Source organism: Cyrtonyx montezumae, unplaced genomic scaffold (assembly GCF_038088225.1).
Source record: "Cyrtonyx montezumae isolate F1298 unplaced genomic scaffold, pur_monq_1.0 scaffold_31, whole genome shotgun sequence".
Taxonomy (NCBI): Eukaryota; Metazoa; Chordata; class Aves; order Galliformes; family Odontophoridae; genus Cyrtonyx; species Cyrtonyx montezumae.
In genome coordinates this window covers 442,075-466,578 of record NW_027072036.1, presented here as the reverse complement: position 1 = coordinate 466,578, position 24,504 = coordinate 442,075, and the positions used below count along the sequence as shown (strand labels likewise).

Genomic DNA, 24,504 nt, shown 5'->3' with positions numbered 1-24,504 from the left:
GTTTAGTTAGGAAACCACTCAGTGCCTTGATGTTTTGCATCCTGAGAAAATGACTTGGTAGGTGGAAAACAGCTCCTACTGCTGAGCTGCTTGCATATAAGCATTCTAGTCTCTGCTTCTCTCCTTTCACATGGGGGAATCGCATTTCTGAGAAACTCAACACTGCTGAATAACACTTAAAAAATGCTGCTGTGCTTGTGGACCACTGCTTTGCTGGGAAAAGGCTTTATTGTTGCAATTCATAAAATTTAAACATCTCAAAAGCTGAAATTCTCTTAATGAGTTAATATTTTGTATGATACTGCTTTCTTTCTATTCATATGTGTCCTAACATCCAAGAAAAGTTTACATGTAATTTCATTCTTAGCTAATGTAAACTGATGATCTGAGCATCTGATCCAAATACTTACAGCTGGAAGGCCAACTTTTTGTGTATGCAAGGTCCAGGATGGTATGCCAGCAATGTAGAGAGGCCTTTTCTTGCATGTCTAAAGCAACCCCGTATTAACTCACTTAATTAAAGCTGAATGTTTTTAAATGATTTGCAGTCTTCAGGTTAAGCTTTGATGCATAGGCAAGGTCGAAGACATCAGCTTTGAAGATTGCTGTCTGGTTGCTTAGGAGTTAGTATTCCACCAGTTTTTCCTATTGCTTCATTTTATGCATTGCAGATATTTTCATGCCTGGCTTTGCCAAAGTACATGTTCTTATTCTGCCCAGGATGTGTATGAACATCACTCATACCACAGAGTGTGGTGACCTCCTGCAGGCAAACTCCTCCTGCCTCTGGGAGAAGTGTTTCACCCAACTGCTTATAATGGATGGAAAGCTCCAGGCTTCACCTTGTATAGCTGCCCTGTACCTGTTCTTTCATACTTATATGCCTGCTTGGGTATACCTTGTAACGTGCTTCTCCTCTGAGACTGAAAATCTCTCATTTAGGTAGCTATAGACTCTGCCTCCCTCTCTGCTGTGAAGATTTAACTGCCCTGAAGTGCTGTGGATTTGAAAACTGCAGTGGGTTTTGGCCTCCAGTTCCATCTCAGTGACAATGAAAAGTGTATACATTTACTAATTTATCCTAGAAGTGCCTTTAAGTAACAGGAATGTCAGTGGTTGCTAAAACCAATTTTAGGTTGGACTGAATTGGCTTCTGGATGTTCCAGTCCCCTCACTGACTAGAGAGGACAAGATGTGCATCTTACAGTAATCTCACTCTTAGGTAGGAAGTGCAGACAGAAGAAGAATATTCTGCTTTTGGCTGTGTTGGTTGTTGCCTTTTAATGTGAAATGTTGAAACTATTCCCTTGCTGCCACTTGAGATAGTTTCCCCAGTTTCTTGATGCTGTCCAGGTGAAAAAGCCACACAGCTGCAGACGTGAGCAGTGCCGCTGGTGCTAGGTAAGGAAGTTAGTGAAAATTGCAGAATCTCATAGGCACTTTTCTTATGCTTTTTCTGCATTTTTTTTTTAACCTTTCATTGACATAAAACAAACTAGGTAGTGTTTGTGTGCTTTTGGGGACGTAATACATCATAAATAAGCACATGTACCTCTGAGACTGTTATACAGGAAGTTCTCTCTCAAGTGGATGCAGTGATGGAAGGAGAGGACTATGCACAGTCCTCCCTCCCATCAAGTCACTGGCACTTTCAGCTCAAACGTAGCGTTTTCCAGTATTTCTTAAAAATGCTGTTCACCAATTCTGCTGTAAAATAGACAACGTTGCCCTATGCAGCAGACAATCAAAAGTGATGCAGCTGATGCCAAGAGCTCCCATTTGTCCTTCTGAACATTACTCTCACAAGTGTGATGAGGTGGTTGAGTATTTCTTATGTTGTTTTTATCTTCTGTAACCCGTTTTCTGCTTTCTAAGGTGTGGCCAAAAACTCTTGCTTCTGATGGTTGATACGTTTGCAGTATCTTGTGTCTGAGGTCCTTGTGTGCTGCAGGGAGTTAGAAGAGTGTTCCAGGCTCTGCTGCTAAGCAAGGCATCATCCAGTGTAAATGAGACCAGGGTGTCCCAGTGACTTTTCAGCATGCTCACTCTTTCTGCATGGTGTTTTCAGTGAGGTTGGCTCTGTTTGTGCCAGTCAACTGAATTCTGTTGAGAGAAACCTGGTCTAAAATGCCTTCAGGGCTCAGTCCAGGGCACTTCTGAGCTAGGGTTGATTGCTCTGAAAGACTTTCAAAGGGTGGGCAAGGGCCTAGTAAGCTTTGGTCTGACATTTCTTAACCAACTGTAATGCTCTGAATCTCTTATTGCTGGAATAGCTCTAACTTTGCACTGTAGTGTTCAGATGTGCCACTACAGGCTGTTTGTCTTATTCTGTTGTTGACTGTTCCTTGCTCATTTACCCCAGGCTGACTCTGGGTAGCCAGTGCAGTTTAATATCAAGCAGCCAGTGCTGTTGCATTTGGAGTGTACCTGGGAGTACCTCATTTTTGCCAAGTGTTTTTTGGCTCTGTTGCTTCGCAGCGAGTGTTGCAATAGATTTAAACTTTTTTTTTTTGATACTTCCCTTTTACAAGGTTGATGCACATAACACAAAGGGTATTCTCTAAAAACAAGCAAACAAACAAATCTTAAACATTGAATGTCAGTACTGTACATGCTAGATTTTGCTGCCGTTGAAGAAAGGGAAGTGGAAACCCTGAAGAATGTTCTACAGTTTTCTTTGAAATATCTCTTTAGTTTGTTTTTATTCATCTCAAGTGAGTAGTTTCTAAGCTCACGTGAAGTTTATGAATTAATTACAGTGAAGCAGGAATTTTCTGTTGTTCAGAGGCTGAGCTTTCTGTTCCTGATGTTTCTGTTCCAAGTCACTATACCTGGTGACTATACCTTCTGCATATACAGCTTTACGTGTATTGTTGATGCATTTTTAAGTTTCTTGCCTCTAAACTGAATTAAAAGAAGCAAGTAGGAGAATGAGCTAGGTGTTCAGACCATCAGGAAGCATTCAGCAAACCACCTAGGGAATTGCTGGGTTCAGAGCAGGCAGCAGGGTGCAACACATTCAGCAGTCACCTCAGTCTTCAGCAACCTTTATTACATACAGTGACATGAACCAAGTTGATTCATTTCAATCTGTAGTATGCCGAAGGGAGAAATTCACTCTTTCTGGGTGGTATATGAGATAATAGTCCCATGTCTCTTTTTGCTGATGGCTGATCTGTTTATTTGTGTGTTGCAGGACTTGTCTGGTTCAATAGATGATCTACCCATGGGTACAGAAGGAGCCCTGAGCCCTGGAGTAAGCACATCAGGGATTTCCAGCAGTCAAGGAGAGCAGAGTAACCCGGCTCAGTCTCCTTTCTCTCCACATACCTCTCCTCACCTGCCAGGCATCAGAGGGCCTTCCCCATCCCCTGTTGGATCTCCAGCTAGTGTTGCTCAGTCTCGCTCTGGTCCGCTTTCACCTGCTGCAGTACCAGGTAACACTGCTTGGCACCTACTGATCGCTTGGTTAAACTCTCTAATGCATGTAGAGAGAGAATTAAAATAGTCAGTGGGGAGAAACTGGCCAGGGTCAGTATTACGTGGCTATTGGAAGCTTGTGGTGTCTTTCTTCTATCTTTACTTTTTTTTCCCTTTAAAATGCCTGTAACATGTAGGGAATGCAGTCCAGTGGGTGGTATAGCTGGCAAACCAGCAGTGTCATTTTCTCGCATTAGTGTGGCTGATCTTGCTCTTGTTTTTCTTCACTGTGGCTAAGATGTCCTTGTGAAACTGTTTGTAGTTCTGGTTTTAACACTCTTGCATCCTCAGTTTTGTGGTGCGCAGTTCTTGTGATTAACGGCTCTCCTTTTTGTGGTGTAGGCAATCAGATGCCACCACGACCACCCAGTGGCCAATCGGACAGTATCATGCATCCTTCCATGAACCAGTCAAGCATAGCGCAAGATCGAGGTGTGTGACTTGGATTAGAGAGGGTTTAATGGTACAAAGCTGTTGGTAAAGCTGGATGCGTAGCTAAAAACTACCTGTCCTGATAACATGAGTTCTGTGGTGAGATAGCATCTAAAGGCTGTGCCAGCATTGTAAACTACAAGTGTTTTGGCTCCTTGTCCTTTGGTTTCTGAGTGTTCAACGCAAGCTCATCATTTTGCTTATAAGACATTTCTTCTGTCTTTTCCAAGTCTTTTCTGCAGATGTTAGTTGCCCAAGTTCTGTCACGTTAAGCTTCAGAATGAGAGGTGCTCATACCAATATTGGGTGACATTTCCTCATATGAGAATAGGGAAAATGAATGTATAATGTCAGTCTGAAAGCATATGGACGTCACCCAGAAAAAAACAAACACATTCTAAAAGTGACGAAGTCCCAAAAATTTGCTAATTTACTGTCTTTTCCTGTAATGCTAAGTTCTTTTTTTTCCTTGGTTTAAACAGGAAATTGAATCTGTTCTTAGTGGCTAGGACTGCTAGCAACAACTGTAAAATGTGCCTTGGCTATTGCTAGAAGGGTTATGCTAGTGGGCTCTGTGGGCTGTTGTTACTTAAGACACGTGTCCAGTGGTACTGCCAGGTACTTTACTCTCTGTCTGCTTCCCTTCCTGGCTGCCCAGGTTACTTGCAGAGGAATCCTCAGATGCCCCAGTACAGCTCTCCCCAGCCTGGCTCAGCCTTATCTCCCCGTCAGTCATCTGGAGGACAGATGCACGCTGCAATGGGGCCGTACCAGCAGAACTCCATGGGAAGCTATGGACCCCAGGCCGGGCAGTACGGCCCTCAAGGTGAGGCATGGCCAGCTTCTCAACTGTGTGCAGCAAATGGGAAAGGCCTCTGTCACGTCTTTGGAGAATGTATTTTGAGGTGTATCCTCTTAATCCATGGGTGATGCGGAACAGCTCCCTTCTCATGAGGTGGAACAACTTGTGCTTGAGTACTATGCTGAGATTTGTGGAAGATGTTATTTCAGTGCTATCTGTACTTCTACATGTAGGATCTTTCCTTCTCAGAAAGATATGGGTAGCACCTCCAGTGTGTTAAGAGAAAAGCCAGTTCACTTTAGAGCGGAAGACAATGGTGTGCTGTATGTTTTGGAAAGGGTTAAATGAGTTTATTTACATCCTGTCCTGGACCATTTAGCTCAGCATGCTTAGCTGAGGTTTGGGAAAATATCAGGCAGCTTTAGAATCAATGTTGTTTCTTAGCTGTGTCAAAACACATGTTATGTGGCTTCTGTCCAAGTTCTTTGACTTTTTGTAGATGTGTTAAGACTCCCCCTCATCTCTGTTAGTGATCTTTAAGTATTTGCTGATGGAAGATTAGTATGGTGCTTCAGGAACTAATGAGATGAACAACGCTGTCTTCTCCTTGTTTCATCTCTTAGGAGGTTATCCCAGGCAGCCAAACTACAATGCTCTGTCCAATGCCAATTACCCCAGTCCAGGGATGGGAGGAAGCATGAACCCGATGTCAGCAGGGAGCCAGATGCACGGGCAGACCGGTGTGCCTCCATACAGTGGGCTTCCTCCTGGGAGGATGAGTCATGCAGCAATTGGGAACAGACCTTACGGACCTAACATGGCGAATATGCCTCCTCAGGTGGGGACAGGGATGTGCCCCCCACCAGGTAGCATGAATCGCAAAGCACAAGAAGCGGCTGCTGCCGCCATGCACGCTGCTGCCAACTCCATCCAGAGCAGGTGAGGCGTGAACATTCCCTTGGTCTGAACATACTCAATCCATTCCCTGTGTTGTTTCTGGGTTTGAAAGCCATGCATGCGGTAACCCAGTGCTAGGCTGACAGTGAACGTATGCTTCCTTAGAGTTTTACCTTGTTGAAGTCTTTTTCTTAACTGCCCAATTTTTTTTCAAAATACTTGAATAAGTGGTGTAATTTAATATTTTGTTAATGACCTACTTAGTGAATTTTTAATATTGATGGATGCTGTGTTTTTTATTTTGGTGTTTCCTTAAGTTGTTTTGGTGTTCTGGTCTACTTTGTAGTATGGATAATTTTAAAGCTGCTTTATGTGTAGTAAAGTCCTCAAGTGTAGCAAACAGCATCCATCTATCCAGCTCCATTGGTCTTGACCAGGGGATTGCTTCCCCGCTGTATTAGACCTCTTCCTTTTAGGGCTTCGATGAGCAGCTATGGGAAAAGGATCTGGAATCCTGTGCTGAACTTTACAGCTGTTTTCTGTGTTTTATTTTGCTTTAATTGCATGTTTCACAGGATTTACTATGTGGCCTCAGAATGCCATGAGAGCCACAAACTTGCTTATAAGTTAGGCTACCTCAGTGAAGCTGTTAGATTTACATGCATCTGTGGTCTGACTAGGCATTGTACTCTTGATCCCGTCCTAAAGCTTATTTCTGCAATCTTGTGTCTGATGACTGCTGAGAGGTCAATTCCCAAACACCTATCAGAGGCATCAACTTAAGGAAACACAAAGTTAAACAGATTGCATCCATCAGTATTATAATTTGAATAACGTGTTTAAGGGACGGTTGTGTGCGTGGTTTTCTGACCCATGTGCACTCATGTACCTTCTGTGGATAACAAAAGGTAAAGAGAGAAAAGCCATTAAATAGGAGCACTGCACTGTACATCCGTAGAAGTGCTGTATTCTTACTTAAATGCACAGTGCTACAGTATTTGTAGATCACTTCTTTCCTGTGAAGGTGACTTAAGACCTGAAACCAAGTTCAGTTTGAGAATGAAGGTGAAAGCTGGAACTGTTGAGTGCTTAAGTCCTTCTTTCCTAATGGGTTGTGTCTCCTTTGCTTTTGAGTGTGAGCCTTAGGTTCTGGAGTGGGCAAGCTTTCAAAGAGCACCCAGTCTTTGTTCACTTGCTGAATTTCCGCTTCTGTAGCGGAAGGCTTCTTCTCATCAACCTGTTTTGTTAGAAGGCACCATGTGAATGTTTTGTATTTGGAGTAAATGTCTGTTTCTGCCTTGCCTTCTGTAGGCCTCCTGGCTATCCCAACATGAACCAAGGGGGAATGATGGGCACTGGACCTCCTTATGGACAGGGAATTAACAGCATGGCTGGCATGATCAACCCCCAGGGCCCACCTTATCCCATGGGTGGGAGTATGGCTAACAACTCTGCAGGTAAGGTGTTGCTGAGTGCTGGGCATTGGGTGACTTCATTGGTGTTGGTTAGAAAGCAGTGTCATAGATTGTTGTAACTTCCTAGGGATGGCAGCAAGTCCTGAAATGATGGGTCTTGCGGATGTCAAATTAACCCCTGCAACTAAAATGAACAATAAGTCTGATGGGACCCCAAAAGCAGAATCGAAGTCAAAGGTAAAACTTCTTTTTATGTATACATATGTTTTTAATATCACCGAGTCAGCGTAGATTCTGAGAGGAGCCCAACTTGACTTGCCATCTACCACGATCAGACTTGTCATTAGCATGACTGTTTGTGATGTACATGTATCTTGTTGCTGTGTGTGAGCTCGGTTTTAACTCAGCAGTGTGGCAGTGAGTGGGCTGTCTTCTGATGGGATGTGTTGTCTTTTGGAGAGTGGCATATGCTGGTATCTCCTGTTAGGTGTGAGCAAGATGGTGTGGGTGTTGTCCTCCCTATCCCTTTCCAGAGATCAATCTGTCCCCATGTCATTCCCGGGCCAGTCTCAGCTTTATTAATTTGAAGGAATGGAGCAGAGCAGATGTTCCTGGGGGGGGGTCAGTTTTTCCAAGTCGCCAAATGCAGTACATAGCTAATGAGACTGTAGACATCTGAGATGTCAGGAGACCACGAAGATGCTTTGCTAACTGTGGATGAGTGCTCAGCTCTTAAATATTAACTGCGAATTTTTGAAATGATTAGAGATGTTGCATCTTGCAAGTTGTCTTAGGTGTTTCCTGGTACATTTAGCAATTGAGCCCGCAGAGAGTCTCTCAAAGAGGTTGTTCTACAATGTTTCCTTGAGGTTTGATTGGTTTCTGTAGCATTCATGAAACTTTTTTCTTTTTAAAAATATATATTCTGTAAGTACAGACTGTTTTCTTGATACCATTGAGTCATTAGACTGATGTGTGTGAGTCTAGAACAAAGCTGATCTCAATATAACAGCAGAACTTTGTGCTCTTGACTGCTTGAATATGTGATAGGAGTTTTTGTGCTGCTCAGTCCTGTTATGTTTCCTTTTCCTAGAAGTCCAGTTCCTCTACTACGACCAATGAGAAGATCACCAAACTCTATGAGCTGGGTGGTGAGCCTGAGAGGAAGATCTGGGTAGATCGTTACCTGGCCTTTACTGAAGAGAAAGCCATGGGCATGACAAACCTCCCAGCAGTTGGCAGAAAACCCTTGGACCTTTACCGGCTCTACATCTCAGTGAAGGAGATTGGCGGATTAACTCAGGTGAGTGTTGAGCAACTGGTGTGGTGACACTCAGGGCTACCCAGTGTATGGCAGTAACACATCAGTAGACAACCAAATTTAGTGTTGGCTTTGTGCCTAGATAGAAACCTTGACTTTCCATTTAACTGTGTTTATTTTTGTTTTTTTAAATAACTTACAAAACCCAGGATTCTTTCAGCTAGCCAAACGTTTGCTTTCTCATTGTCTGCTTGGGAACAGTGTGTCTTGAGATTCAGTGCAAGTTTTTTTTTCCTTTCTTTGTCCATGGCAAAGATTGGTGATGCTCTTAACAGCCAGATGTAAAGACAGACCTCATGGCTGATTTGATTTGCTGTGTGGTGTCTTCTGTACCTCTTGGAAAATTTTTCAGTAGGTGAGGAAAAGGCTTTACTAGTTCTTGAACACAGCTGTATCTGCTCTGCTTACTGTTACTGCATCCTTTGTTTTAGCTGGCAAGTGATTATTACTTGGAGGAGACATAAGTAATATTTTGAGTTTAGAGTCTCATGTTTGGTTTTGCAGGTCAACAAAAACAAGAAATGGCGTGAGTTAGCCACAAATCTCAATGTGGGCACATCCAGCAGTGCAGCTAGTTCTTTGAAGAAGCAGTACATCCAGTGTCTCTATGCCTTTGAGTGCAAGATTGAGCGAGGTGAAGACCCCCCTCCAGATATCTTTGCAGCAGCTGATTCGAAGAAGTCTCAGACTAAGATACAGCCTCCATCTCCAGGTGAGTATTGACACTAGTTAAGGTGTGCAATGAATATTTGAACCAGGGGACCCTTTAGCATAGTGTGCATGACTGCATGTGGTCAGACTGGCTTCAGACTTCCCAACAGCCCTCCTGTCTGTCTTTAATTAAATGTTCTGTGGTTTGTAAATTAAATAGTTTGGTAGTGTGGACTTGAATGATACTGGGAATTTGATATACATCATACTGGGAATATAACAGTCAAGACTGTTGGGATGGTTTAGCTCTTGTGTGTAACTTCTGTAACTAAGTATAACATATACTTGTGTACACACACCTCAATGCTTTCCAGTCCATGAATGCCTTATGAGAATTTGAGAGAGAGGGGAGCCTAGAGTTCGACTGTCAAGATGTTCTCTGCCCTTCCTAACAACATCCCCTGTTGTTACTCTTTGATCTTTGGGAACTTTCTAGAAAAGTTGTGCTTGTTCTGATTATGCAGCTTCTTCCTTTTGGGAACAAATGGTTGGTGTACATTTGCACTCACCTTCCTTGTCAGCTAATTCTTTTTGTCTTTGGCAAGTGAGTACTTTCAGACTTCGTGCCTGGAGAGCTTTGTAAGCCTGTTTAAGCCTGTTATGAATTAAATGTTCTAGAGCTGAAACCCTTTAAAATAAACTTCTAAAAAAGTTTGTAATTCATTAATCTTCATGGTGTTGTTTCAAATGTGATGGAGTGCTCAAATTTCTGAAGATTTAATCACAGACTTAATTCAGATTTGTTAAAATAAACTAAGAAAAAAAGAAAAAAATGACAAAGCAGCTGGACTAGCAGTGCACGCTGTACTCTTTAGTCTTCGAAAGGTCTGATAGTTTCTGTCTTATCTGCATTGAGTTTGCCACTTGAATTGCAGCTGAGCTTTTCAACCCTTTAAGCTTCAGTTTTTTAGCTTGTTTTATAAGGAAAACCCTCAGGTGCTCTTTCTGGTCAGGAGCTTGTTTGTGTGGGAGAAGTAAGAACTGTGGCTCTGTTTGCTTAAAAAACAACAACAACAAAAAGCCTTTTTGTTGCTGAAACTTGGTGTCATCTATGCCTAGCTCCTGAGCAGTGGAATAGTGAACTCTTGGTTTGATTGTACTGCAGTTGTCTCTAGGCCTTGCTAAGCCCTTGACTGGAAATGTTCTTGTCCAAATATAGTGTTAACAACTGCATTTATCTATTCTCTTGGTTAGAGTTTTTCTTGCAGAGCAGAATAATATCTTTCTACCTGTCAGGTAACTTGTCCTAGTATAGACTCGCCTTGGTGAAGTGAAAATGACTTTTGTTTCATTATAACAAATCTCTGTCTAATGCTGTTTCTAAGTTCTTAGACTCAACTATGAATCCCTCTTCACTTTCTTTCCAAAACACATTTCTTGCCCCCTGAGAGAGCGTGCAGTGGAAGAAAGAAGCTATGAAAATTTGGCGTTTATTTGGAGAGAGCTGAGATGTTTGGGAAGCCACTTGAAACTTCTTGTAGCAGTGGGTGCCTGTCAGAATTGATTAGATGATACATCAGGTTTTCTTTTGTTTTAGCAAATGTGGCATGTGAAAGTCCCAAGTCTGCCTTGTAGGGCTGTGCTACAACTGATCTCATGCTTCAGCACATCAGTGGTTGGAATTGGCAGGGTTGCTATCACAAACCACAGGTTTGTGCAGCTCTGTTGACTTTAGTTCATCAGTGTGACTGCTGCTGTGTGAGGACTGTTCTCTCTTTCCCACTTAAACTGCTCTCTTGTCTTGCTTGTCTTACTCCAGACTCTTGTAACTAGTACTGTGGAGAAGCAGGACTGAGTCGTGGTTGGTTGCTGTGATGCTTTTAGGCTTATCACTCAGCCTGTTTGTGCTCCTTTTTCATTTTCGTTTTCTTCCTCTCTCTTGCTCTCCTGCATTAGCAGGAGTGAGGGCAGAGGATACAACACAAAAGGTAGTCTCAGCTCTAGCTCCAGGCTTCGAAGCTGTAGATGAACATTGAGTCCCAAGGGCACAGCTGTTCCAGGGCTGTTCCATGAGGCCCATTTTAGTACCATCCTTAAAGCTTGTGAGCCTGTTTGCCAAGGAATCACCCTTCTGGAGCACTTCCCTATTGGAAAACTGAGTGGGCAACAGTGGAGTGTGCTGGAATGCCATTGTATGTGGGAGGGACTCTCATATAGGCAGACATAAGTGATTTGCTCTCCTTGCAGACTCTGTAACCTGTTGACGTTGTCTTACATTTAATTTCAGCCTGTTGTGTCAAAGTTAACTTTTCAGTGCTTTATCAGTGATAGAGGCCACACTGTATGGTTCTGCATTAGCCACTGTGTGCGGCCCTGGAGGATGTAAGAGCCTTGCTGGGCAGCAGTCAGAGAAGAGCTCTTGGTGCTAAAGCTACTTTCCATTCATTGTGCCTTCTTCACCCTAAAGAAGAAAAACTGTTTAGAGAAAGGCCTCTGAAGAGGACTAGGGATTGCCTTGTGGGTGCTCAGCATGGGTTCTTGGGTTCCCGCTCTCAAACTGCAGCATGTCCCTGGGGAGCTGTAATCAGCCAACTGTTGGGCTTTAATTCCCAGAGCATGGAATTGGCCTGGCTCCAACTGTGTGTAAATTTGTGAGTGGGAGGGCCAGCAGGGGGTGGGGACAAACACCAAATGGCAGTGAAGCGGGGAATGTCTGGAGGCCAATTCCTGCTGCTGCCAGCATTTGTGAAGCACATAGACAACAGCAAATTCCTGGGGGAAGCAAGTGGAACCAAACCACTGCTGAGAAGGGAAAGAGAACTGCAGGGAGGGTTCATGAATGAAACTCCCTGCTGAGCTTGTCTCTGCCCTTTCTTCTGCCGAGAGCTCCTGGGCTGGGAGGGAGTCACAGAGAGGAGGACAGGGTGCCAGGAAGGTGGGGTGTAAACAAATGTGCCCTGGACATGACCTCAGAGGATTTTAATGAATAGCTGAAATGACTCATCAACTAGCAGGGCTGAAGCTGAGGGATATTGGGTGCTGGAGATGGTAACTAATAGAAATGTTAAGAGCTCAGCTCTTGCCAGCTGTGAAGAGCTTATAAACCTGAGAGCTGACAGCGATCTTTGCTGCAGAGCTTTGCTGCTCCCAGCACAGCTGGATCACACCTGATGGCCTTGGATTTTTGATGAAAGCTTACAGTGATGTAAAGCAGCCTGTACAGGGTCAGGGAACTTGCTGAACAGGTTTTGTTGTTTAGTGAAAGATCCCGCATCTCTGGAATTACTTGTTCCAGGAATTCTTGGGAGTGGTGCCTAAATTTCACCTGTGTGAATTAACCCCACTGGAAGGGCAGAGCAGACAGAGGAGCCTTGTTCAGGGTTACCCAGTGACTGCAAAGTCCTAGTTTCCGCCAAGTGGAAAGACTTGTAAAGCTTCTGGGGGAGGACTTAAACCCACTTTCTTTCTGACCAGAATTAGAATGGGAGGGCAGTGGGGTCAGAGGTTGTCATTTGGCAGGAAGAAACGTTCTCTACTGCGTGGTCCACTGTAGAGCACCAACCTCTGAGATTAGATAGCTTGGACAACTGGACAGAGTGCTACAGCAATGCCACTGTGTGTAAAAATAAATAAATAAAAAATTGTAGTAAAAATGAGCACATCCTTTCAGCTTCAACTCTACAATTGTAGAGTTGTGGGAAGTCTGGTCTGGTATGTCCTTGGAGGCATTACACTCCTTGTACTGTTTTGGCCATGTTTCATCTGTCTCTTTCTTCAGAGACTAATCACTAGCTGTTATAGAGGGTGGTACTTCGGGAGGTTCTGGGTTTCATCTGTAAGGTGCAAAGCTGCTCATGCCACGTTTGTGTTCTTGCAGCGGGTTCAGGCTCAATGCAGGGTCCTCAGACGCCTCAGTCCACCAGCAGCTCCATGGCAGAAGGAGGAGACTTGAAGCCTCCAACTCCAGCATCTACACCACACAGTCAGATGCCTCCTTTGCCAGGCATCAGGTATGCAAACCTTGCACTCTTCCACCTTTCTGGATGTGAGTTGTGATTGTGAGGTTGCCAAAAGGCTGCTCCCACAGATGGCTGGAGACTTAAGTGCCTGTTTTAAATAGGACTGCTAGGCTTTGCTACTTTGTTAATAGGTCACAGTGACATTGTTGACTGTGTTTTTGTTGTGTGTATGAATAACTTCTACTTTGGGGATTTGATAAGGATAGCATTGTAGATTCTTGCCTCTCCTGGAGAAGCCTGATTTTGGTCCTTCTAGGGGGTAGGAATATCTGTCAGGGAATATGTGGAAGGAAGAATACTGAGAAAGCACTGTGGGCCTCTAAAAATCTCTGGATTTGTTTTGTTTTTAAATCAGGAGTAACTCAGTGGGCCTTCAAGATGCCTTTACGGATGGCAGTGATCCCACGTTCCAGAAGCGGAACTCCATGACTCCAAATCCAGGGTACCAGCCCAGCATGAATACCTCCGACATGATGGGTCGCATGTCTTATGAGCCAAATAAAGATCCTTATAGTAGTATGAGGAAAGGTGAGGAAGTCCATGTGTACCCTTGTCCCTTTTCTTTATGAGCACTATTGGTGTATCTGGATGAATGCTGGAATGTGCTGTAGGAGAGCTACTTGTCCTTCTTTCACCAAAGAAGGGGTGTTTCTTTCTAATGCAGAGATAGATGTTTATGCTTATCTTTCTTTTGTTCTTTTAGCTCCAGGAAGTGATCCTTTCATGTCCTCAGGGCAGGGCCCCAACAGTGGTATGGGTGACCCCTACAATCGTGCTACAGGTCCAGGGATGGGTAATATGGCCATGGGACAGCGACCACACTATCCCTACGGTGGTCCTTACGACAGAGTGAGGTGGGTGCTTTAGCCACAATGATTTTCCTGATTTGCTTGTTTCAACTGAACAGATTGCTTTCTCATTGTTGCTTTGACTTGCCTGATCATTGCTTTTTTGCTTTTCATTTGAGGTGTAAGAGGAATGTTACAAAATTTGTCACTTGTTTCCATGTAGGACAGAGCCAGGCATGGGACCAGAGGGCAACTTAGCAGCTGGAGCTCCACAGCCAAACATCATGCCTTCCACCTCGGAGTCGGGGATGTACTCTCCTAGCCGCTACCCTCAGCAGCAGCAGCAACAAAGGTTTGTGTGGGGTGTTGCCACAAAGAGCTCTTTCGAGTTGGACAAGTACTGTTACAGAGAAATGTAGCTGATGAGAAAAGTGATGTGTGTTTCTTTTCCAGACATGATTCCTATGGCAATCAATTTTCCACTCAAGGCACATCCTCTAGCAGCCCCTTCCCTAGCCAGCAAACTACCATGTATCAACAGCAACAGCAGGTAGGTTATCAGAAAGTATCAGAATGAGGAGTTGTATCTGTGCCAAGTGTGAAAAAAAGGCTGATGAAAGCTCTGGAATGTGTGTTTGCTGTATGTGTAGGTACCGAACGGAATTAAGTATGTTTTACAAGAGGCTTTCTTGACAGTTTCCAATTAGGCAACAGAAGTTTTAATTAGCATTTCCAGTGTTGTGTTAGAAAAATACAACGTTTGGAGAAAACAACTTACGTAGTTTCCAAACGAACATGATCTGGTCAGGAAGCATTCTTGCTCCTCTGGAGCTTTCTGAATCCCATTCTGTTTCTGTAACACTTTGGGTTTGGGTGATGACATGACGTTGTTCAGAAGAACTCTTTTGTTGTTCAGGAGAAGCATTTCAGGTGGATCGTTCTGTGTCAGCCTTACCGAGTCTGCAGGCAAAGGCTTCAGAACTGCCTCCACATCCTCATTGCCCCCACTGCCTTCTGTGTCTTCTCAAAAACGTTGGCTTTTTTCCAGAGCAGAGTTTGAATGAATGCATATCTCTTTCCTTAATCCTTATATATGACTTGCTCTTTGTATCATTGTCAAGATGCATAATGTTTTCATGATAATTCTAAGCCCTCAAGTTGAGGAGTGTGTAGAGAGGGTACTTTCAGATCTGTGCTAAGAATAATTTCAACTGCTCTGCAATTTGGCTCTGCAACCAGAGCCACAGGGCTGTGAGCCAAGAGTTTGAATTTTTCTGGTACTTGTCATCGTTAAAGCCCTAGAGCTCCATCTGAAGCCAGTCATGACTGTAGGGCTTCTGAGTTAACTGTAACAGCTAGAACACAGACCCGTGGGGGTAGAGAGGTCTTGGTTTTTAATTTTGTCTCAGCAATTGAGTGTTTTCTACTTCTGCACTTCAAAGCAGTAGGGGGAAGAAGAGTTCTTGTTTCTTTCAGTGATGTGTATTGAAATATTCAGGAAAGGAAGGAGCAAGAAGTACAACAGTTTTCAACATGTTTAGTTTGATGCTTGAGCAAAAAACCTGTGCTTTCTAAGAAAACAGAGAGAGAGTCTGATGAAATTCCTGGACTTGGAAAGAAAGAAGTACCTGTACGCAGTATGATTTGTGGTGAATGTACACTAGGGCTGAGTCTTTTCTACAGGAAAGTCCTTTCTCTGGGCAGATTTCTCTCCTTGAAGCGTTCTAATAGAATCTACACAAGGAAGGTATGCAGCCAGCTGCAAGGAGTTGGTCTTGGCTTGTGAAACTGCAACCTTGATCCAGATTGCCTTGGAATGGCTTACTCTGAGAATAGTCTTGCCCTCTTATGGGCCAGGCTGTGGAGCTTTGTCCTCTGACTCTGAAGTTTCTTCTCACTGTGTTTGGGTTGTCTGTTTCCAGTTTAATAATCTTATGTTGTCAATGCCTTCATTTTCCATCTAGAATTACAAGCGACCGATGGATGGCAGCTACGGCCCAGCTGCCAAGCGGCACGAAGGGGAGATGTACAATGTCCCATACAGTGCTGGGCAGGGGCAGACACAGCAGCAGCTGCCTCCAGCACAAACTCAGCAACCAAGCCAGCAGCAGGCTGCACAGCCTTCTCCACAGCAGGACCTGTATAACCAGTATGGGAGCACATACCCTGCTGCTGACCGTCGATCTGCCGGAGGGCCACAGAGCCAGTTCCCATTCCAATTTGGCAGAGACAGGGTCTCAGCTCCCCCAGGCTCCAGTGCTCAACAAAACATGCCTCCTCAGATGATGGGGGGTCCTATCCAGTCTGCTCCAGAGGGCCCCCAGCAAAGCGCCATGTGGCAAGGGCGCAACGAAATAGGGTACAGCTATCCGAATCGGCAGAGCACGGGCTCTGCACCCCAGGGGCCTGCTTATCATGGAGTGACTCGAGCAGATGATATACTGCATTCAGAACAGAGGGTAAACCATGAGGGACCATGGCCTTCCCATGGGAATCGGCAGCCTCCGTACGGCCCCTCTGCAACCGTTCCCCCAATGACTAGGCCACCTCAGTCTAACTATCAGACCCCTCCTAGCATGCAGAATCACATTCCTCAGGTATCCAGCCCAGCACCTCTGCCCAGACCTCTGGAGAATCGCACTTCTCCCAGTAAATCTCCGTTTCTGCACTCGGGGATGAAAATGCAGAAGGCAGGACCACCAGTCCCTGCCTCACACATCACACCAGCAGCTGTACAGCCTCCCATGATACGAAGAGACATCACCTTCCCTCCAGGATCAGTAGAAGCTACTCAACCTGTATTAAAACAAAGGAGGCGTCTGACAGCAAAAGATATTGGTAAGAGGAAACTCCTGCTTTTCTGCTTGTCCTTATCATCAAGAGGCTGGGTGTCACTATTACTCTTTGGTGCAGTGCTGCCAAATGGAAGGGCTCTGCCAGCTTTGTAGTAACACTCCTTTCCCAAATTAGTTGGAATATCGCATATAATGTTTGTGTTGAGCATTGCCTGTTCAGAGACTGCTTTTGCATGGAGTCTGCACAACACGTTAAGTAGTCTGTGCTCTTTGTGGGACCAGAAAGCAGTATCAGGTATCTCATTTTTGTTTTTAAACTCCGGGAGCTGGAATTATCATGTGTTTATGTTCCAGGAACTCCTGAAGCATGGAGAGTGATGATGTCTCTGAAGTCTGGGCTGTTAGCTGAAAGTACGTGGGCCTTAGATACCATAAACATCCTGCTTTATGATGACAACAGCATAATGACCTTCAACCTCAGCCAGGTGGGTGCAGATGCTCTCTGGTGCAGGTCTTTGAAGTGCTAAGTTTGTACAGTTTTCTATCAGTGAGATAGTAAGAAGCAGTTCGTGCCCTTGTAGAGCCATACTGCCAGGTATCCCTGTGCCTGTGGTGTGTGTCAGGTCTGAAAAGTATGCCAGGTCTGTGGAGCTGCACTGAGTGCTCACTGACCTGTGAATTTCCATTTTGTTGGTGTGCAAGTGTGCAGTTTCTCCTCTCTGGTGGAATATATTGCCTCTAATGCAGAAAGAGAATCACAGGGGGGAGGCCAGGAGGAGCTTTGCAGCAGAGCGCTGTGAAGGGTCAAATGCTGCTTTGCCTATCCTTGTGAGATGGCTCTGTCTTTCCCCATGTGTCAGTGTGCAGCATGGTTTAGGCGCTCGTCTGAAGGCCACCCTATCTCCATGAGTTAGTTGTGCCTGTGTGGCTGTTGTCAAAGCTGTTGCACAGTACTATAAAGGCCCTTTGCTTAGTATTGCCCTGCTCCTTTCAGTGTATTTATTGGAGAGGAGATAAAACCAATAGTGTCTGTGTTTGCACAGGTATGAGTTTGTGGACTGCTCCTGACAGTCAGGATCTGTTTCCCCCTTCTTTCTGTTCTCAGAGAACGGAAAACTCTTTTGCAAATAGCTTATTGCCAGCATGAAAAGATCTCATTAATTAACAGCACTGCTTGAGTTCTCTGCCCTTCATGCAGTGTTTTTTCCAGTTGTTCATAGTGGCCTAAGTTGTTTTATGATCACTGTGCCCTTTCTTCCTTCCTTCCCCTCCCGTTTTTCTCCTCCCCCACAGCTGCCAGGCCTGCTGGAACTCCTGGTGGAGTATTTCCGGCGCTGCCTGATTGAGATCTTTGGAATCCTGAAGGAATACGAGGTGGGAGACCCTGGGCAAAGAACACTATTAGATCCCCAGAGGTTCTGCAGATCTTCAGCTTCTTCTCATGAGGAAGGAGAGGAGGATGAGGAACTACGGAGCTTGAACTATGAGGAGGAAGAAGATGATGAGGAAGAGGAGGAGGCTGCATTTTTGAGCAAGGACAAAGCACCTCTAGAGTGCAGCGAGGAGAAATTAGTTAGTAAATTTGACAAGCTTCCGATCAAGATTGTGCAGAAGAATGACCCTTTCGTGGTAGATTATTCAGACAAGCTGGGGCGAGTGCAGGAGTTTGAGAGCGGCCTGCTGCACTGGCGGATTGGTGGCGGTGACACTACTGAGCACATTCAGACCCACTTTGAGAGCAAGATGGAGCTACCTATGATTCACAAACGAGCATCCTGCAGTTCTATATCAAGGAAACGTTCTGCAGCTGAGAGCAATCCAAGCTCTAGAGACGGAGATGCTCATCCATCTGACAGCTCCTCAGAGAAGAGAATAACTGCCACCATGGACGACATGCTTTCAGCATGTCCAAGCTCATTATCAGGGGAGGAGGAAGAGGCCAAAGCTTCAGAAATGGAGAAAGAAAGTAAGTTTCCATTTGGCATTAGTCCAGCTCAGAGCCACAGAAATATAAAAATTCTGGAGGATGAGCCTCACAGTAAAGACGAGACGCCCCTCTGTACCATCCAAGACTGGCAGGACTCTCTGGCGAAGCGCTGCATCTGTGTGTCCAATGTCATCAGGAGTTTATCGTTTGTGCCGGGCAATGACTTTGAAATGTCCAAACATCCTGGGCTGCTGCTGATTCTAGGGAAACTGATTCTCTTACACCATAAGCATCCAGAGCGCAAGCAGGCACCCCTGACCTATGAGAAGGAGGAGGAGCAGGACCAAGGGGTGAGCTGCAACAAGGTGGAGTGGTGGTGGGACTGCCTAGAGGTGCTGCGTGAAAATACACTGGTCACACTGGCCAACATTTCTGGCCAGCTGGACCTGTCCCCTTACCCAGAAAGCATATGTTTGCCTATACTGGATGGTCTCCTCCACTGGGCAGTATGTCCATCAGCAGAGGCCCAGGACCCCTTTCCAACGTTGGGGCCAAATGCGGTCCTCTCCCCTCAGAGACTGGTTTTGGAAACACTCAGCAAACTCAGCATCCAGGACAACAACGTGGATTTGATTCTTGCAACTCCCCCTTTCAGTCGCTTGGAGAAGCTGTACAGCACCCTGGTGCGTTTCCTTAGTGACAGAAAGAACCCGGTGTGTCGAGAGATGGCTGTGGTACTACTGGCCAACTTGGCACAGGGGGACAGCCTGGCAGCAAGAGCGATTGCTGTGCAGAAGGGGAGCATTGGCAACTTGCTGGGCTTCTTGGAGGACAGCCTGGCTGCGGCGCAATTCCAGCAGAGCCAGGCTGGCCTGATGCACATGCAGAACACGCCCTTTGAGTCGACGAGCGTGGACATGATGCGCCGAGCTGCTCGGGCACTGCTCGCCCTGGCCAAGGTGGACGAGAACCACTCAGAGTTCACGTTGTATGAGTCGCGGCTGTTGGACATCTCCGTGTCGCCTTTGATGAACTCTTTGGTTTCACAAGTTATTTGTGATGTACTGTTTTTAATTGGCCAGTCATGACAGCTGTGGGATCCGAGACCCTGTGTGCGTGTGCGTGAGTGGAGAATTTAGAAACTGACTGTTGCCCTTTATTTATGCAAAACCACCTCAGAATCCACTGTCTGCCCTGCGCTGTCCTTCTCCCTTGGGGAAAGATATCCCCATTCCCTTTCCCCATCCCCTGCCCTCCAAATCTGTCCTGAATCCCTTATTAAAGGAGACAAAGTTCTATCTACATAGAAGAATTTTTTTTTTTAATTTTAACCAAAGTTACTGTCGTTTACAGTGAGTTTGGGGAAAACGACTTGCCGTGTTACCACATTGACAGGCTCCACTTTCATAACTGTTTTTAATGGTAAACTCTGAAGGACAAAAGTGACTGCTGAACTCTGTGGTTTATTGTTGTACATTCACAATCTTTCAGGAACCAAGAAGTTTCCAGTTGTGAACAGACCTTGTCCAAGGGAGGCCTGTGCAGTAGCGTGTAGAACTTCATGTACTGTACACCTTAAACTGTAAACATACTGTAATACTGTCTCACATGGGAAAAAACAAACAAAAAAAGAAACGCTGGATCAGCAGCAAGCTGTAGTTTTTAAAAATGTTTTTAGTTAATGTTGAGGAGAAAAAAGGCTTTTCCCCCAAAGTATCATGTGTGAACCTACAACACCCTGACCTCTTTCTCTCTTCCTCCTTGATTGTATGAATAACCCTGAGATCACCTCTTAGAACTGGTTTTAACCTTTAGCTGCAGCCTGAATGCTGCCACGTGTGTATATATCTATGACGTTGTACATTGCACATACCCTAAGATTCCTTGCAGTTTTGTTCCCCTTTCCCCACCCCTTTCTAGTATGACGAGTTAACGAGTTGATGACCTGCAAAAGCGAGACACAATTATTTAATCTCTTGCCAGACATCCCTCCCTGGAGGGTGCTGTACAGGTCTCTGTGTATAAAGTCATTGCTGTCTCAGCAGCCAATCAACTTATAGTTTATTTTACCTGTTTTTGTTTTCTTTCTAATCGAGGTGTGAAAAAGTTCTAGGTTCAGTTGAAGTTCCTGATGAAGAAACACAATTGAGATTTTTCAGTGATGACTTCTGCATATTTGTATTTCAGACGATGTAGCTAAAGACTTGATGTAAATTCCTCCCTTTTTTCCTTTTTTGGCTTAATGAATATCATTTATTCAGTATGAAATCTTTATACTATATGTTCCACGTGTTAAGAATAAATGTACATTAAATCTTGGTAAGATGTTTGTAAGGGTTTTCTTTATTAGCAGAGCACGGGGCTGACCTTAGTGTGGTCGGGCCCTATAGGTGTGGTATTGCAGGTCAGCTTTATAACCATGCAGCAAGGAGGCCTGGAAGCTCCAGGACAGCAGCTTGTTTGGTGGCACAGCCAGGTAACAGAGCAGCACCTTGCCCTGAACTGCTGATGCTGTGTGGTCTGGCTTTCCTTCTCTTGCTGAGCTTATGTCACTCTTGCTCCAGAAGAGCAGATTTGCTATGTGAGGTGAAGCTCTGCCATGGAAGGATAAATGTGTAGCTCTCAGGATGGAGAAAGGTGTTGCTTGTAAATGAGGCGTTTCCCTGTCAACTCTCTAAAAGGACAGTTTTCACTCCCCTTGCATTTTTCACTTTTTCTTGTAATTGTGATGTGGACTTGGTCATCTTCTAAGGATAGGGTTTTCCAGTGTACAGAGGTCTGATACCAGTCAGCACATGGCCAGGGATCAGGCTCTTCACTTGACAATCTGCATGTTTTCATGATTAGTAAATGGATATTTATTCAGCCTGAAGATTTATCCTCAAATGACAATAGCGGCAGGCTAGCTAGGACTGTACTGAGCTCACTTAAGCAAAAGTGTCAGTTAAAGGAGTGGCTTCTCTGTCTTTAGTTTAAAAGACTGCCTCTTCCCTCCCCAACTTCAGCCCTCTCCTATGAAGCTTTCAGTTCCCTGAGCCCTTAGAAATCTGAATTTCAGGATTACAGCTGTGAGGAATTGTGCCTGAATCAGACTTTCTTCTGAAATGTTTACTAGCTGGAATTGTGGAAACTCTTCTCCCCTGGCTTGTCTGGGAAGGGGAGGGTCCTTAAAATAGAATTCCGAAGAGGAAGGGAATGATGCTGGGCTTTCTTGGCTTTAAATGTACTGAATGGAAAAACAAGGTGTGCGATAAGAATTCTGTTGGCCTTTGCTGATCTGGGACGTAGCTGTTGGTTTGAAACCCGCTTCTCTGATAATTGAGTTCTGTATTCCTGAAGCTTCTTTTCATCTGTTTGAAGATTTCAACAGTATAAGAGGACTCACCAGTTGTCAGCTTCTGCACAGCCTCTGTGTTACGTTTCAGTGAATTTAGTCATAAGTGAATGCGCCATTTGGAAGTGAAGGAAGCAGTGTGTGGTACTAACTACCCGTTGTGGTGGTGTTTACACAAACAGATGCTCTGAGGGAGTAGTTCTGCTCCCCCAGTGCTTGAACACGTGGACACACGCGTTCCTCTCGTGCTTCTGTGACGTGGCTAAAAGAAAAATAGCACTGGTGAGAAATCAGCAACCTGCAGCATCCGCAGTTGGTAATTAGGGGCGGTACTGAGAGCCGGAGCTGCTCTAAACCTCGAGGTGGCTGCGAGAGGTCCTCCGCACTGCCGCGATTCGGGGTCCTCAGGGATATAGGGAAAGCACCCCACGCCGCCACCGTCATCTCGTGGATGAGGGCGTTCAGGGAACCCTGCCCGCCTCTTTCAGGTCCCTAATGCCGTGACGTGCCTGCGGGCAGGCTGCTGCGGTGTGCCGCTGCCTAACGGGCTCGGCACTGCTGTGCCCTCTGCGCCAGCCCCGGGCCGTTCCCGCGTCCTCCACCTCGGTCTGAGGACTCGCCCTCTACCACGGCAGCAGCGCACCGAGCGAATCCTGCCGAGTCCGGGAGAATTATTAGCGCACCAGCGGCGCTCGGCGGGAGCGGGACCCGAACTGACGGCGGAGAGACGCCCCCGCCCTCGGCTGCCACCGCACGGAGCACCGCAGCCTCTCCTTCCCCGCGTCGTGACCACGTGACACACCTCGCTCCGGAAGCCCGCGGGGCCGGAAGCGACGTTCCGGAAGTAGGTGCGCGCGGGGGTCCGCGGCGGTCCGCGTCTGTCGGGTGGCGGCGGGTCGGTGCGGAGCGGAGCGGCGCGCCGAGCGCAAAGGTGGGGGAGGGGAGAGGAGGGGCGGGGTGGCAGAGGGGGCGGGGGCTGCGCCGGGAACTGCCCCGCCTCCCGGCACCGCGCCGCTCTCTCCCGCGGCCCCCGCAGGGACCGAGTGCCCCCCGCCCCCTCGCCTCACCGCGGGCCCGGCCCTCCTCCCAAGGGGAGAAACGGAGCGAACGGCCGCGCAGCGGCGCCCGGAGCAGCGTCCGTCCGCTCGCACGAGGGCTGAGGGCCTTCTGCACGCTCGGAGCGGCTCCCGAGTCCCGTGTGAGCGGCGCCCTGCCCGCTGCTCCGTGTCCCTGGGCTCAGGCTGCGAGACAGTTCCCGTGGAGCCCCGCGGCCCAGCCGGGAGCGCACGGCCGCGCTACGCGGAGGGAGAAGTGGCTCTGCTGGAGCGCTGCTGCCCCCGCGTGGGCACCGCGCTGCGCTGCAGCCGTGCGGCCTTGCAGCCTTGCTGTGCTGCTGCGCGCGGCCGTGCGCCCGTCGCCTGCTCCGGACGGAGTCGTGTCCTTTAGCACAGCTTCCAGAGTGCTGAGTGGAGTTCGTACCTGAGTGTAGAGCGCTGCGTAAAAACACGAAAGAGGAAAGAGATGCGTCTTTAAGACCTGGTGTTATTCTCTGCTGGTATACGTGTAACCTGCTTCTGCCTTTTCTGGCCGTGCGGGTGCTCTTTGAAGTAGCGCCGAACCGTTCTCTCCCCACGCGGTGGTGCTGTGCTGCAGCGTCATGGATGTGGTGGTTGCAAAAACTGCTTACAGCCTTCTTGGCACGTTCATCCTAGGATTTTCTCATTCATTCATTCATTTAGTACTTGGACAATTTTTGACTCTAATCTCTAATAGGATTTGCAGCTATGAATGTGCTTTGATAGAATTGCAGCTGGGCTTTAGTATCCCCTCTTAAAATAACGTTGCAGCTTTGTGGTTCAGGAGAGTGCGCTTCCCACTTGCTCTGTAGCTGTGAATGCTCTGGAGCAAGAGGAGAATATGAGCAGAAACAAAATTTTAGCATGTGGCAAAATAGGAAGAAGCAGAGCCCTGTTGTTCAGGGCTGGATCTATAAACAAGTGCATTTGTGTGTTGCTTTTTGCTTTGCCATTGCCTTGCTTTCTCTTGTGTGCAGCTTTTAACCTGTCTGATATTTATTTGTCAGTCAACTGGCAATAGGAGAATCTCTGAGTATTGTTAGGTCACTAGGTGAGTGTTGGGGATGTTTGTGTACTGTTGCATGCTGGATTAGAAAAGTGGGAAGTGGTGCAGGATGTGGTGCTGGAGCCCAGGCAGTGCTGTGGGTCTTTTGTTTGTAAAACTTTTGTTTGTTTGAAAAGCCATTGGTGGCTGGAGAACTAATGGAAGAAATGTGTTATCTTAAAAGGCTGCCTAACAGATACTGCCTGTCTGTGTGGCTCCAGGCCAGCAGTTTTCATATCTGGTCCCAGAATGTCAGTTTGAAATACATAGAAAAGAAAGCGTGGCTCTGCTAAGTGCTTTACATCTTGCAGGTAAGTGTTTGAGGGAAGAGATGGAAGAGAGCCACTGTAGCATATGTGGTTTTCTTGGCAGGCAGATGCCCTCCCTCTGGAGAACAGGACTCCTGCCAAAGCACTGGAAGAGTACAGGTGGAGGGAGTTGCATTACACAAGTGTCACGTCCCAGAGGTGTTGTCTGTGATGGAGGGAAGCTGGTGTCTCTGAGGAGCTTTGCCCCTGAATG

General features: G+C 46.2%; 1 protein-coding gene across 1 annotated transcript in view; it reads left to right on the top strand.

Moving 5' to 3' along the window:
- Positions 1 to 20,163, top strand: part of ARID1A (AT-rich interaction domain 1A) — a 54,532-nt gene extending 34,369 nt beyond the window's left edge. Inside the window, exons 5-20 of the mRNA XM_065744358.1 lie at positions 3,197 to 3,437; positions 3,823 to 3,912; positions 4,571 to 4,738; positions 5,338 to 5,653; positions 6,923 to 7,068; positions 7,154 to 7,263; positions 8,120 to 8,329; positions 8,852 to 9,059; positions 12,876 to 13,008; positions 13,373 to 13,545; positions 13,721 to 13,871; positions 14,029 to 14,157; positions 14,259 to 14,355; positions 15,770 to 16,643; positions 16,955 to 17,085; positions 17,894 to 20,163. Of these exons, the coding sequence (XP_065600430.1) occupies positions 3,197 to 3,437; positions 3,823 to 3,912; positions 4,571 to 4,738; positions 5,338 to 5,653; positions 6,923 to 7,068; positions 7,154 to 7,263; positions 8,120 to 8,329; positions 8,852 to 9,059; positions 12,876 to 13,008; positions 13,373 to 13,545; positions 13,721 to 13,871; positions 14,029 to 14,157; positions 14,259 to 14,355; positions 15,770 to 16,643; positions 16,955 to 17,085; positions 17,894 to 19,615 (4,899 nt within the window). The 3' untranslated portion in view covers positions 19,616 to 20,163. The remainder of the gene's footprint in view (positions 1 to 3,196; positions 3,438 to 3,822; positions 3,913 to 4,570; positions 4,739 to 5,337; positions 5,654 to 6,922; positions 7,069 to 7,153; positions 7,264 to 8,119; positions 8,330 to 8,851; positions 9,060 to 12,875; positions 13,009 to 13,372; positions 13,546 to 13,720; positions 13,872 to 14,028; positions 14,158 to 14,258; positions 14,356 to 15,769; positions 16,644 to 16,954; positions 17,086 to 17,893) is intronic.
- The last annotated feature ends 4,341 nt before the right edge of the window (positions 20,164 to 24,504 follow it).